The sequence below is a fragment of the Octopus sinensis genome, linkage group LG25 (assembly GCF_006345805.1).
Source record: "Octopus sinensis linkage group LG25, ASM634580v1, whole genome shotgun sequence".
NCBI classification, from domain to species: domain Eukaryota; kingdom Metazoa; phylum Mollusca; class Cephalopoda; order Octopoda; family Octopodidae; genus Octopus; species Octopus sinensis.
Window position 1 is genome coordinate 16,139,124 of NC_043021.1, and position 16,474 is coordinate 16,155,597.

Here is a 16,474-nt window from a genome sequence, read left to right on the forward strand (position 1 = left end):
CAGAGTTAAGGTCCTGAGGAATTAAAAAAATTTTTTCTGTTGTTCTTTTGTTTCTTGTTTTGTTCAACTTCAGTGGTTCTTATTTCCCTTTTTCTTTTCATTTTGTGTTCTTGCAGTGGGAAGATCGTGTCTCCAAAATGGAAACCTTTCAAAGGTATGAGATTGCGAGGCAAGGAGATAGTTCGTCTCAACAACATTATCTGGAGAGAATGGTTCATGCAATGTAAGTAAACCCTTAAACATCCACACCTTTTATTAGGCAAGGTGGTCCCCTCTGGGGTCTGAATAATTTTATAAAAGAAGAAAATATTCTTTTCTACTCTAGGCACACACACACACACACTCATACACTTACGTGCATGCACACACACACACACACACACACACTTCTGCACTCTTACACACTCCACCATGCACACACACACACACACTTCTGCACTCTTACACACTCCACCATGCACACACACACACACACACACACAACACACACTTCTGCACTCTTACACACTCCACATGCACACACACACACACTTCTGCACTCTACACACTCCACCATGCACCACACACACACACACCACACACACACACACTTCTGCACTCTTACACCTCCACCATGCACACACACACACACACACACACACACACACACCACACACACACACTTCTGCACTCTTACACACTCCACCATGCACCACACACACACACCACACACTTCTGCACTCTTACACACTCCACCATGCACACCACACACACACACACACACACCACTTCTGCACTCTTACACCTCCACCATGCACACACACACACACACACACACACTTCTGCACTCTTACACACTCACCATGCACACACACACACACTTCTGCACTCTTACACACTCCACCATGCCACACACACACACACACACACACACACACACACACACACTTCTGCACTCTTACACACTCCACCATGCACACACACACACACTTCTGCACTCTTACACACTCCCCATGCACACACACACACCACACACACACACACACACTTCTGCACTCTTCACACTCCACCATGCACACACACACACACACACACACACACACACACACACACACACAACTTCTGCACTCTTACACACTCCACCATGCCACACACACACACACACACACTTCTGCACTCTTACACACTCCACCATGCACACACACACACACACACACACACACACTTCTGCACTCTTACACACTCCACCATGCACACACACACACACACACACACACACACACACACACACACACACTTCTGCACTCTTACACACTCCACCATGCACACACACACACACACACACACACACACACACTTCTGCACTCTTACACACTCCACCATGCACACACACACACAACACACACACACACTTCTGCACTCTTACACACTCCACCATGCACACACACACACACACACTTGCACATACTCTTACACAATGTACACTCTCTCTCTCTCTTTCTCTCACACACACGCACACACTCACTCTTACAAGTACCCTCTCACATGCATACATTCACACACACACATACGCATACTTTCATGCACTCTCTCACTCACACTCTCGTCAAGTGAAGTTTTTCACGGACAACCATGCCTGCACCTCACAGAAATATGTAAAAAAAATAGGGCCCCCCTCCCTAAGAAATTGACAACAACAACAACAAAATCCCTTTTGACTGTTACAGTGGGAACACATTAGGTCTTAAGTCTGCTTGACTGCAACTGACCTGGGACTAAACAACAAAGTTAGCTACAATGTCTCTTGCGCCTTTCCTTTTTCTATTTTTTATTTGAGTGCTTACATGTTTTTTTTTTTTTTTAAATGAGGTCATTTGATGATTAAAGATATGGATATGATTTTTTTTTATGCAACACCTGTACATGTGACAACTTCTGAAGGTGACTACCTTATGTATAATCATTGTCCCACCTCTCATTCAACATGGTTTCTTTTTTTTAATTTTTAAATAAGCATGAATGAATTTTATACTAATACAGCAAGGTGTTAGCTTACATTACCCAGCAAGAGAGACAGAGATTGTCTGCTTCTGTAATAACCTCACCTGAATGTTACCAATCACCAAAGCAATCGAGAAAGCAGTCTGCCTTCCAATCTGGCATGGGTGGAACAGTTTGACTGGAGCCGGCAAGGTAGAAGCCTGCACCAGACTTCTGTGACTGTTTAAGCAGGACTTTTACAGCTGGATGCCCTTCCTAGCACCAACCACCCAGCAGAGTAGACTTAGTGCTTTTTATAAGATACAAGCACAGGCAAGGCTTTTACAGCTGAATGCCCTTCCAAATGCCAAATACTTTACAGTGTAGGCTGGATGCTTTTTAAATAGCACCGGCACTGACAGGGTCATCAAGACAGAAATCTTTTGAGAAGGGAAGGGGCATTGGAGGAGATGATCTTGTGTCAGATGATGAAAGGTTATAATGAGACAGAGACAGAAACAGGTGTGTTGCTGTAGAGGAGGTACAAGGTTACCTGGCTGGAAAGAGAGAGAGAGAGAGATCAGGAATGAGGGCAGAAACAGGTGTGCTGCCGCAAAGGAGATCCATGGTTACCCAACCTGAGGGAATTACAGGAGAGAGAGAGAGTGGGAGAGAGCAGGATAGAGATGGTGGCAAGAGTGCCAGGCATACCCACAAGGTACAGGGATCAGAATATAAATGGGATGGTTGAGTAAAGGCAGAGAGAGATACAGATGGGGGCAAGTGCCAGGGCATACACTTGGGGGTTCAAAGGTCATAACATAAGTGGCAGGATATTGCCAAAGAAGCGTGATTAGGGAGTGAGGAGGGGAAGTGAGTGGTGAAAACCTGGGTATATAGAGAATTCCACCAATGTTTAATTTGTTTACAGTTGACAACACGTGCAGTCACACACAAAATGTCAGCTTCCAAATCCTGTTTTCTGATTGGGTAAAAATGATCAAACTTTAAACTTCTGTAACTTCTTTTAAAAAAAACTTTTCAGTGGGGAAAAAAAAAAAAAAAAGTGAACCATCTCCTGAGATTCAGTATGGAAAATTACCCCGATACATCAAATTTGAAAACTTTCACTAAACTTTGAAATTTCTATTGGTGCAGCCAGACAGAAAAGATCTGGCCTTCTTTTCTGTAAACAACTGGTTACCTTACTTGTTAGCCCTGTTTCTGAACGGATGACATAGTATACCTGGTTTCTGGTCCCGTTTTTTTAATGCTAACAGAACAGAAACTAAGTTGTGTGATATTTCTTTTTTTTTTTTTAAAACTATATACTTCCATAACTGTGTAAATGTGTTACCTAAAAATCAACACAGTCATCAATATCCATCAATAATGTATAAATACTGTCCAATATATTGAATTCTTGGTCACAGTTGGCTGGCTCTGGTAAGTGTGTTAGTCAGCTGGGGTTACAAGGTCAACAATTTGTAACAAATCACTATGGTTACATTAACTAATTGCCCATATGAACTGCTGTGTAAAACAGGTTTTCTCAACATTCAATTATAAATTTTTGCCCTTGTGGGATATCACTTGGCACCAAATCCTCTCCGTTTGTTAGAAAACTATGTCTTGCCTTGTTTTAGACCAACAGTTGTTAGGTTAAAACTTAGGAAATTAATAGGAAAGAATTCATTTCAATAAAACGCATCCCATCATGTATAGGACCATTTTTTTTTTTTTGTTACCTTCAAAAGACGTAAGTGTGGTTGTGTGGTTAAGAAGTTAGCTTCTCAACCATATGGTTCCAAGTTCAGTCTCACTGTGGGGCACCTGGCACTGTGGACAAGTGTTTTTCTACAATAGCTGTTTCTTTACTGCCCACAAGGGGCTAAACACAGAGGGGACAAACAAGGACAGACAAAGAGATTAAGTCGATTATATCGACCCCCAGTGCGTAACTGGTACTTAATTTATCGACCCTGAAAGGATGAAAGGCAAAGTCGACCTCGGCGGAACTTGAACACAGAACGTAACGGCAGACAAAATACCGCTAAGCATTTCGCCCGGAGTGCTAACGTTTCTGCCAGCTCGCCCAATAGACCCAGGCTGACCAAAGCTTTACAAGTGGATTTGTATGACTGAAACTGAAAGAAGCCCATCATGCATGCATGCATGTGTGTGTGTGTGCGTGTGTGTGTGTGTGTGTGTGTGTGTTGTGTGTGTGTGTGTGTATGTGTGCACATGCATGCGCATGTGTGTTTGTATCTGTCTTTTCCATGACATTGCCTGGTAGATGTAAATGAGTGTCACTCTCATGCAAGCTGTGTTCTTCATTTCCAATATTCTGTGAAGGCATGTCTGGTCTCTTAAAAGTATTACCTCCCTTGGAAGCATGAGGGTTGGCAACAGGAAAGGCTTCCAGCTATAGCAAAAATCTGCCTCAGTAAACTCCATCTGACCTGGACAAGCTTGGAAAAGGGGCCATTAAAATACTGCTATTAGTGTTTGCGTTGTTGTTGATGATGATGATGATAACCAGCTTCATTGTCACTCCGAGTTTCTCAATTTCTGCAAGTAACAAATAATGTCTAATAATGTATTTAGTACTCTTTCTTTTGTTTGTACTCACAAACCTGTGTGTGTGTGTGTGGTGTGTGGTGGGAGGAGGAAGGGTCAACAGATTGTTAGATGTAAACACAGATGTAATCATGCACAGATTTAGAGCAATATTATTATGTGTATGTGTGTGTGTGTGTAGGATAAATTCTTAATCATAATGTACACGGTGTGGCTTAGTGATGGCAGTGGGGATTGTAGTGGTAAATGTGAGTGTTGATGATGATGATGGTGGTGGTGGTAGTTGAGCTGGCAGAAATGTTAGCACGCCGGACGAAATGCATAGCCGTATTTTGTCTGCCACTACGTTCTGAGTTCAAATTCCGCCGAGGTCGACTTTGCCTTTCATCCTTTCGGGGTCTATTAAATAAGTACCAGTTTTGGACTGGGGGGTCGATATAATTGACTTAATCCGTGAATCTGGCCTTGTTTGTCCTCTCTGTGTTTAGACCCTTGTGGGTAGTACAGAAATAGGTAGTTGATAGTGGTGAGTGGGTGTGTAGGTGGTTGTAGTTGCCAATAGTGGTGGTGAATGAGGGTGTTAGTGGTAGTTGCTGGCGATGATGGTGGTGGGAAATCAGGTTTTGCTTCTAGTCTCCCAAAACACTTTAGTCACTCCCCACTGCACCCCTTACAAGAATCAAGCAACAACAGGCAGTGCCCTTGATCCCCACCCCAAGCAGCCACTAGGAAATAATACAAGTATAACCCTAATTATTTATTAGGCTGTTTGGGAAACATTTCTGCCCCCCCCACTCTCTCTCTCTCTCCTCTCTCTCTCTCTCTCTCTCTCTGGAAATGGTTTTTGAAAACCAAACAAAAAAAAGTGTGTGAAAAAATTAAATGTGTCACCAGCACCTCCACAACCACCCTCACTAACCCCACCATCACCATCCACCCAGTTCATGAGATGATGTCAGGTTTCAATTCAAGTCAAGTATGAGTAAAATTCAGACTCCAAGGACCCCCCACACACACACCGGTGTTGGTCTTAGAGGAAAGTGGCCGGCAGTAACAAGTTGTCGACCTATTTCAGAGTTAAAATTCTTATAATCTCTATTTTTATTTATATATGTGTTTTTTTCTAAATAGTTTTTCTCAGTAGACTTGTGTCCATTCTAAGGTGACACAACCCTTACAGGTGGTAGTCAATCATATCGACCCTGGGAGTTAATCATTTTTCCGTTTGGTGTTTATTTTATCAGTCTGTCTGTTTATCGATCGGTGAGGTGCACCTACCCTTTCTCCACTCATAGATACAGGATAAAGGAAAGGCAAGTCGGTATGTTTGCAACATCCATGGAGCCAAAGGGGATCCCAGATATTGGTTAAGTATAATCATGCATATCTGCCTCCAGATTCCCTGCTCCAGCTTTCCTTTAGGAGTTTAATCCCTTAACCATTTTTTTTTTTTTTTGAATACTAAATAAATTAACATCAAGGTAGCAGGGCTTATTTTAGTGGAAATGGTTTGTGCCGAACCAGTCACACTCTCTCATCCTTCCAGCTTGTATTGGTCTGGTGCAACAAGAGCCTAGTAATTATAAGGATGCATGATTTGTATGGAATTACCTTCTCTTGGACGAGTCCCAAAAGAGCTGAAGGGCTTCATCTGCCTTGGCTCCATTGGTGTGTTTGTGAGTGGCCTTCTTTTGGAGCCAGTTCTATGATATTTTAATTAAGCTATAGCTGGGATCCTGACCCTGCTACCCCAGGTCTGAGTAGACCTAGATTGTATCCTGGAGAAAATATCCACCTGGTTGATTAACAAGGGGTTGCTCATCAAGACACCAGCCTCCAGCCCAAAGATGTGCTGTGTCCTCTCACTGCCCTTTTTTCAGTCCCTTTTGCTCCTCAGCGGTGGTTTTTCTAATGGTATCTCCACTCATTCAAGCCTTCATATTCCTTGTCTCATCTTCTCTTCTCTCAATCATATTGTGTTTATTCCACAAGGTCCACCTTGCAACATGTTTTTCCCGCAGGAATTCATGTTATTCAAGGTGACACAAACCCTACTTGTGAAGACCTGTTGAGGCAAGTGAAAATCAAAATCGAAATCGATCAACATCAATGGAAATTGTAGCTGAGATACCAGTGCCAGGGGCACGTAAGAGAACCATCTGAACGTGGCCATTGCCAGTGCCGCCCCGACTGGCCTCTGTGCTGGTGGCATGTAAAAAGCACCATCCGATCGTGGCCGTTGCCAGCCTCGTCTGGACCCCGTGCTGGTGGCACGTAAAAAGCACCATCTGATCGTGGCCGTTTGCCAGCCTCATCTGGCACCTGTGCAGGTGGCATGTAAAAAGCACCCACTACACTCACGAGTGGTTGGCGTTAGGAAGGGCATCCAGCTGAAGAAACACTGCCAGATCAGACTGGGCCTGGTGCAGCCTTCTGGCTTCCCAGATCCCCGGTCGAACCGTCCAACCCATGCTAGCATGGAAAGCGGATGTTAAACGATGATGATGATGATGATGATTAACAGCATCTCCTTCATTGTGTGTGTGTGTGCATGTATGTGCACTCACACATGCACACAGTACTGTCTGTCTGTACGTCTATCTGTCTATTTTGTGTATCTATCTGGTTGGCATTAGGAAGGGCATCCAGCTGTAGAAATCTTGGTAAAACAGACACTTGGAACCTGGTGCAGCTCGTCAGCTCCTGTCAATCCATCCAACCCATGCCAGCATGGAAAAGGGGGCATTAAAGGATGATGACGATCTATTCACTCCTCTATCTTTGTATCACATCTTTGTCCACTCATACCCATGCACCCACCCACCCACATACACACACTTAAAGACTACTTTAATCACTTACCATTGACCATAACTAGATAACAGCAATATACAGTGGCTGAAGTGTTTTAATTAGTATCTTTTGGAACACTTCAGTGGGAACCAGAACAATACTAAGAACTCTGTGTATGTGTGTGTGTGTGTGTGTGTGTGTGTGTGTGTGTGTGCTCAGCGGAAACCACTCTACTAATACCAGGGTCTTCAATACCCACCAACACAAATGACTCCTTCAGACCCATTGTCTTGTAATTGGGTGGAATCTGATGCCTGTGGTAATTGTCCACACAACAGCAACAATCTCTCAAGGAAGTGATTTATTTCTTGAGTGTGGTGGATGTGATGGAGGTTGTGTGTGGAGGGATCTTCCTCCTCTTGATCTTGTTTGAAATATGATTCCAAGGGATGCTTGTTTCTGCGGTTTTGTTATCGTGGGTTTATTTGTTGTTGTTGTTGTCGTTGCTGTTGTGAGTTAGTAATCACTTCTTGTCCGACACCAACCATTTCCGAGTGAGTTATCGACCATCGACTCAGATTATTCATTCTTCCGTTACAGTTTCTTTACAACGGGTGACAACGAAGAGGATAATGATGCCTAGTGATGGATGGTGATGAAGTCAGGAGGTGGTGGTGGTGGTGGTTGTTATAGTGTTGATATAACAGTTGTGGCCGACATGATAGCGATGTCGCTGCTTCTGATGCTGCTAGGATGATAAGGCTAGTGATAAAGGTGATGGTGATGTTAGTGATTATAGCAGTGGTGGTGGTGGTGGTAGTGTTGATATGATTGTGACTGTATTGAGTGCGATAGTGATGCTGCTGCTGATGATGATACCAGTGGTATTATAAGGATAATGCTAGTGATGATGATGATAGTGATGATATCTATTTCTTTACTACCCACAAGGGGCTAAACACAGAGAGGACAAACCAGGACGGACAAACGGATTAAGTCGATTATATTGACTCCAGTGCATAACTGGTACTTATTTAATCGACCCCGAAAGGATAAAAGGCAAAGTCGACCTCGGCGGAATTTGAACTCAGAACGAAACGGCAGACGAAATACCGCTTAGCATTTCACCCGGCGTGCTAACGTTTCTGCCAATCATTGCTGGATCAGGCCTTGTTCCTTCAGTACAGTGGCTCTCAACCCTTTTTTTTGCCTACAGACCCCTTTGATACCTCTTTCGTTCAGAGAGTGGAACCCTCATAGCCATTAGATGTCTAAGAACTCCCATCATATTTTCATGATTTAAAGATTATTAGCAATTGTATAAAAATATTAAAAAAAACTTCAAATAATTTTGTATCTTGCAGAAATATAACCTGTTTATTGAACAAAAATTTCAACAACAAAATTTTATATAGCCCTCCTCCATCCCACCCCCACCCCTGCAGGGGCCATATGGATCCTCAGGGGCATATGTATTCACAGGGGCCATATGGATCCCCAGGGAACATGACTCCCCAGGGGCCATATCGATCCTGCTTGAGAACCACTGCTTTTGTAGAAAGGATTATTACAATGATAAATCTGATGATTTTGATACGATAATGTAGATGGGTGACATGATAGTGTTGATTCCACTAGCGATAACGTCAATGATGAGGATGACAGTAATTTTATAAACAAACATAGGCACAAGCGTGGCTGTGTGGTAAAAAGCTTGCTTACCAACCACATGGTTCTGGGTTCAGTCCCACTGTGTGGTACTTTGGGCAAGTGTCTTCTACTATAGCCTCGGGCTGACCAAAGCCTTGTGAGTGGATTTGGTAGATGGAAACTGAAAAAAGCCCATCATATATATATATATATATATATATATATATATATATATATATGTTTGTATATCTGTGTTTGTCCCTCCACCATTGCTTGACAACTGATGTTGGTATGTTTACGTCCCTGTAGCTTAGTGTTTTGGCGAAAGACACCAATAGAATAAGTACTAGGCTTACAAAGAATAAGTCCTGGGGTCGATTTGTTCAACTGAAGGCAGTGCTCCAGCATGGCTGCAGTCAAATGACTGTATCAAATAAAAGAATAAACCTGATACTGGGTTGCTACTCTGTAGGTTCAAAAAGGTTGCTTCAATATTGGCTTATAGAACTGAGAAATTGGTACCAGTACAGGAACATTAAGGCCTCAAGTTACAGCTATATCCTAAGACCAATTCTATTTGGGGGTTGCGGGGAATAGAGTTGACCCTAAGGTTGTGACCTTCAGTCAACCCTGCTGGTGCAAAAGAGGATCGAAGATTATGTGCCAACTGAGAGGATTATGTCTCGAGGTCTTACCTGCATCCTGGGCCTGTCTTATCCAGCAGCAAGCCCTTACCGACTGATTTTCTTTTTTTACCCCCACCTGTATCTGCCAAAGCAGGAGTTAACGAACATAAAACCATAACGGACAGAGAAACGTCACTCAAATTTATAATAGGAGGTATATCTTTTTTTTGCTTCTCTTTACAGATATTCAGAATAAGAAGCCTGTTGTTTGCCAATTTGCCAATCCTTTGCCTGATGACAGCCACAAGAGAACTGAAGTAAGTTTTATTTGTCTACTTAGGTTTTTATGTGAAGGTGTATGGCTCAGTGGTTAGAGTGTCGGGCTGTCAATCATGAGGTTGTGAGTTCGATTCCCTGACCGAGCTGTGTGTTGTGTTTTTGAGCAAGACACTTCATTTCATGTTGTTCTATTTCATTCAACTGTAGAAATGAGTTGTGACGTCACTGGTGCCGAGCCGTATCGGCCCCTTTGCCTTTCCCTTGGATAACGTCAGTGGCATGGAAAGGGGACACTGGTATGCATGGATGACTGCTGGTCTTCCATAAAAAACCTTGCCTGGACTTGTACCTTGGAGGGGAACTTCCTAAGTGCAATCCCATGGCCCTTCATGACCGAAGGGCATCTTTATCCTTTATGCTTTTATATTTATTTATCTCTTTGTCCATATCAGGGTTGAAATCATGTAATGCCCTCAGCACCCCTTAACCCTTTAGCATTTAAACCGGCCATATCCAGCCCATATATTCTACCTCTTTTATGTTCAAGCTTACCAGATCTGGCCTCTCACACCTACCCTATAGTGTCATCATAAAAATAAACAAATACATAAAAAGCACCATCCAAACGTGGCCGTTGCCAGCGCCGCCTTGGATGGCTCCCGTGCCGATGGAACGTTAAAAGCTCCAACCGATCGTGGCCGATGCCGAACCCCCCTGGCACCTGTGCAGGTGGCACGTAAAAAGGAAACCCACTACACTCGCGGAGTGGTTGGCGTTAGGAAGGGCATCCAGCTGTAGAAACTCTGCCAGATCAGACTGGAGCCTGGTGCAGCCCCTGGCTTCCCAGACCCTGGTCGAACCGTCCAACCCGTGCTAGAGCGGAAAACAGACGTTAAACGATGATGATGATGATGACATCATTGAAATCTCAAAGCCACGAGATAAGCAGGATTAATTCAAAAACACTTTGAATAAATAGGAATTACATTTGACAGAATAAACTGAATGCTAAAGGGTTGAGGCTGCTAGTGGTTTTGTTACAGGCCAGGGGAAGCTGTGTTCAGTTGATCTTTAAATAATAAGCTCCAACTGATACTAGACTTTATTTGATAACTAAAAGTATTGACAGATCCTTTGTGATAAACCCCTAAATTTTGATATTTCCCTATGTGATGAACCCAAAATGTTGACAGTCCCCTTTGTAATAAACCCAAAATATTGACGGTCCCCTTAGTGATAAACTCAAAATGTCGATAGTCTCCTATCTAATGAACCTAAAATGTTGACAGTGCCACACAGCTTGCTGGGCTAAGACCACCTTTAATTGTGAAGGGTTACTTTAGAGAATAGGGAACAGGACAGGTTTGTTTTCCTTTTGCTGCAGGGAATCCATACAGCTCTTGCTGTATGTATGTATGCATCTATATATGTGTGTGTTTGTATGTATATATGTGTGTGATTGTTTATGTGTGTGTATATATATATGTGTGTGTGTGTGTGTGTGTGTATATATCTATGTATATATATGAAATATATAAAAATGGTGTATCCTTATAACAAAGGATGTTCCCAATCTTTCTTCATCAATATTGTTGATGTCGCAGTATTTATTTATGTTCGTTCACCACTACCACCACCACCACCACCACCACTATATGGGGTTTGTTTGTAGGACTGAATCAAAAATACCCCCCCTCCGCTCGCTCCCCCATCCTCTCCGTTATAATCTCATCATTCTAATTAGCTAAGCTGAAACAGTTCCCATCCTCAGCGCACACACTCACACATACACACACTCACACATACACACACTCACACACATACTCACACTCACACATACTCACACTCACACATGCACACACTCACACATGCACACACACATACATACACTCACACATACACACACTCACACATGCACACACACACACACACACACACACACCACACACACACACACACCACACACACACTTGTTGTCAGTGTGTGTTGTTACATCAGTATTAGAAGCCCAGATCTTTTTGGCATCCTATCTACACTTGGTGCCGCGACACGACCTTTGGGGGTCAACCTTCTTAGCTTATCTTGTACAGTGGAGAAACACACAACAAAAACACAAACACAAAAAGCTCCACTTCCTCAATAGAAAACAGCAGCCCTTCTGCTTATCATTCTACTCCCCTCACCCCCTCTTGCGGGTCCTTTACTCCCCCCACCACAAAATTCCTCCTCCTCCTTCAGTGTAGAGTCTTCTTCCTCCTCCTCCTCTTCTTTTTCTTCTCAATTATTTTTCCTGGTTTCTTAATCTTCTCAATCTCCGTCATCATCATCATTAGCATTATTGTCATCATCATTATAATCACCACAACCACCATCATCATCACCACCACCATTATCATTATCATTGGCGTCATCATCAGCAGCACCATCGGCATTGTGGTCATCCTCATCAGCATCCTTTTCTCAATAGCTTCTTCCTGATCTTACCCCCTTTTGCCCCTCTCCTGCCATTTCTGTTTTGCCTTTGTTCTCACTCCTGCACCTGCACCTCCCAATATGGTCTCCTCCTCCCTCCTACTTCTCAGTGTGTGTGTGTGTGTGTGTGTGTGTGTGTGTGTGTGTGGATTTATCTCTCTGCCACCACCACCACCACATTACTTCTTCCTCATCTTCATCTCCCCCCCTTCCTCGCTCACTTATTTCTATGCCCATTCCACCCCCACCTCTCTTCCTCCTCTTCTTCCCTCCATCTAACTCTTTCCTTTCTCATCTCTTTCTCTTGTTCACCCACCTCTTGCATTACTTTCTACCTCTTACCCCCTCATTCTCCTCCCTATCTCCTTTATCTCCTCCCTTACTCCCTCTCCCTCCCCTCTCTCCTCTTCCCCTTTCTCCCCCCCCCTGCTCTTACATGTACCCCTGCCTTTCTGCTACTACTGTGACCTCTCCTCTCTATCATTTATCTTACATCCATCATTTCCTCCTACTACTTACTCTCTTCCTACTCCCACTATACCTCATTGCTTCACACTTTTTTATGAACTTCCTCAGTAATGAACAAAACTCATCATCATCATCATCATTCTAATTATTTAACTGAAACAGTATCATATCCCTAACATACATGCCTGGAAACCACGTGGTTTCGGGTTCAACCCCACCCTGTGGCACCATGGATATATGCTTCTTAGCATGACCTGGAGCCAGCCAGAAGTGTTGTGGATGGAATTTTTGCGAGATGGACGGGTGATAGACTTAACTCTTTAGCATTCACCTTACTCTGTCAAATGCTTATTTATTCCCATAGTTTTGATCAGGTAACCTATTTATTTTTGGAATAACCTTGTAGGATTGGTGTGAGAGGCCAGAACAGATTTTGGTTTGAACATAAAACGGGTAGAATATTTTGGCTGGATATGGCTGATTTAAATACTAAAGGGTTAATCAGTGGATGGTTTAACACCATCACCACTTTGGCCCCTTGGGCGTCTTTAGCAGAGTGGATCCTCTACAGCAGTGCTACTCAAAGTGGTGGTCCATGGACCGGCGCCGATCTACGAGCCATCAGCTACCAGTATGTGGCGAGTTTCCAGAAAAGAAAGAAACATTATAAAATGCTTATGTAATATTCTTTTCTACTCTAGGCACAAGGCCCGAGATTTGTGGGGAGAGGGCCAGTGGATTAGATCGACCCCAACATGCAACTGGTACTTAATTTATCGATGCCGAAAGGATGAAAGGCAAAGTTGACCTCGGTAGAATTTGAACTCAGAACATAAAGACAGATGAAATACTGCTAAACAGGTCATCCAGTGTGCTAATGTTTCTGCCAGCACACCAACTTAAAATGCTTATATAATATTGTATTATTTGTTTACAAAATAAGAGATAAAAAAAATTGTTAACTTTTATTATATTCATTATATATATATTACGGAGATGTACTTGCATAGCGAGTGACTTGATCTGAGATCGTGTGCTGGAACGAAAACAACTGCAGCGTGGAAGTTGTTTATAAGCCATTTAAGAAACACACAATATAGGTGCTACCCTGCTCTCTTAGTCACTATTAGTGACAATTGAATTTTTCCTTTTTGGTTTTATATTGTGTCTAGACACCATTGTTATTTTCTATAAATAAATATTTACACTGACACACACACTACACACACACTCAGGTATATGTAAAAATGTCTGGCTTTAGGGAAATATTTCCTTAGAAATAGGTGAAGGCTGGTGACAGGAAGGGTATCCAGCCATAGAAAAAATCCTACCTCAACAAATTCCCTGCTACCCATGCAAGCATGGAAAAGTGGATATCTAGTGATGAGGATTTTATACATACATATATATATATATATATATATATATATATAAATCAAATGGAAATTGTAGTTAAGACACCTGTGCTGGTGACACGTAAAAAGGCACCGTCCAAACGTGGCAGATGCCAGATCACCGTCTAAACATGGCAGATGCCAGTGCCGCCTGACTGGCGTCCATGTCGGTGACACGCAAAAGTACCAACCGATCGTGGCCGTTTGCCAGCCTACCCTGGTCCCTGTGCCGGTGGCACGTAAAAAACACCCATTACACTCATGGAGTAGTTGGTGTTAGGAAGGGCATCCAGCTGTAGAAACTCTGCCAAATCAGACTAGAGCCTGGTGCAGCCTCCATGGCTTACCAGACCCCGGTCGAACCGTCCAACCCATGCTAGCATGGAAAATGGACGTTAAATGATGATGATGATATAAATATAAATAAAATGATTTTTTTGTGTTTTTTTCTCTTTCTTGCTTGACTTTCTCTCTCACTCTCATTTTCTTTATCTTTCACTTCCTCTCCATATCGTGTGTGTGTGTGTGTGTTATGCATAATTCAATTAAATTCATTGGTAATTAACTAGAAGAAACTGGTGAACAATGAAGTTACACACGTTTCTCAGCAGACTGAAACAAAGTTTAAAGAGTATTGAGGTGTATGGAGGTGAATGAGAGGGACACAGTTTCATTTCATTTTGTTGAACTGTGTAAACACACACACACACACACACATCACACACGCGTGAGTACATGCATGAGCACACATCCATGAACACACATCCATGAACACACACATGCATAAACATGCATTAGCACACACACACACACACACACATGCATTAATATACAGATGCATGAACACACATGTATGAACACGCATGCATAAATACACATAATCATGCATTAACACATGCATGCATGAACACGCGCATGAACACACATACACATGTGACACCTTTGCGCCTCTCAGGCAGCAACCCTCCAACCCATGGGTCTGTTTGGGCAGTCATTGCTTGTGAGGGTTTTTTTGAGGTCAAAGTGCAAATCCTACCTCAACCTCTTTCAATCGCTTGTTACCCTTTTTAGGACATGCAGAGGAAATGTTTGGTCTATTCTTTGATATGCCAGTCCTCACTCAGTACATAAATTGCTATTAATTAATTAGGCTATTACACCCCTGTGTTGAGTGGGTTGGGATGGGCCATCGGCACCTATCTTGTGTGTCCATTCCTAATGAATGGGGCCACTAATTTTTTTTTTATAGCAAATGGACCTACATAGAGGCTTGTCTTGGATCATGTTGGCTTGCTGGCTGGCTGGTGGGCTCTGCTGCTTGTTGAGGGTGGTGATGGTGGTGGTTGCTTGCCTGGCTATGGGAGAAGAAATGTTACAATTTAGGCTATTGGGTTTACAAACATTATCATCGCGGCCACCACCACCACCATAGCTACTGCTGTGCCTGCTCATGGCCATTAACGGTAGTGGAGGTGGTGGTGGTGTTGGTTGTGAAGAAGTCCTTACTTCTCTTATAACATCATATGGTGTTTATTTAACAGCCTGGAGTATGTTGCCCTTCCTCCCATGTCCACCACCTCCTACACATCACACCTCTGCATTTGCTCAGTTAAATACATCAAGACTGTCAACATTGACACACACACACACACACACACAACACACACACACCACCCTACAACATTCCCCATCACCTGCTAGTTCTTGTGGCAGTGTGCAGGGGGGAGGAACTCCCATATTTGAGGGTGCAGAGAGGACAAGGGGTGAGAGGGTTGTCGGAGGGGTGGGGGAGATAGATAAGGGGCTGGTAGGAATAAAGTACTTTGGTTATATACTGCAGTCACGATATCAATCAGTGTGTTTATTACACACACACACACCACACACGCTCACACATACACACGCTCACACACATGCATGCACACACAAGCGCACACACATGCACGCACACACACACACATACGCACACACACACACACACAGATGGAGAGTGGTGGTTTGTATGTGTGTGTGTGCATATGATGTGTCTGTATGTGCATAGTTGCATGTATGCGTGTGTGTGTGTGTGTGTGTGTGTCTTGTGTGCATTAATGAATGTGATAAAAACCTGGAACCAACTGTGTGTAATGACATCTGAAGTGTGCTCTGAGGAGTGGTGTGTGTGTGTGTTTGTAGGGGGGAATTGATGGTGGTAAATAGGCAGGGGTCAGGTCAGTTAAGCTGTTGATGTAAAGGGATAATATCATAAGGGCT

General features: G+C 43.2%; 1 protein-coding gene across 3 annotated transcripts in view; it reads left to right on the forward strand.

Moving 5' to 3' along the window:
- Nucleotides 1-16,474, forward strand: part of LOC115224298 (carbohydrate-responsive element-binding protein) — a 229,571-nt gene that overhangs the window by 176,869 nt on the left and 36,228 nt on the right. For all 3 annotated transcript variants that reach the window (XM_036513489.1, XM_029795128.2, XM_029795129.2), the window contains 2 exons: nucleotides 117-223; nucleotides 9,852-9,925. In XM_036513489.1, the coding sequence (XP_036369382.1) occupies nucleotides 117-223; nucleotides 9,852-9,925 (181 nt within the window). The remainder of the gene's footprint in view (nucleotides 1-116; nucleotides 224-9,851; nucleotides 9,926-16,474) is intronic.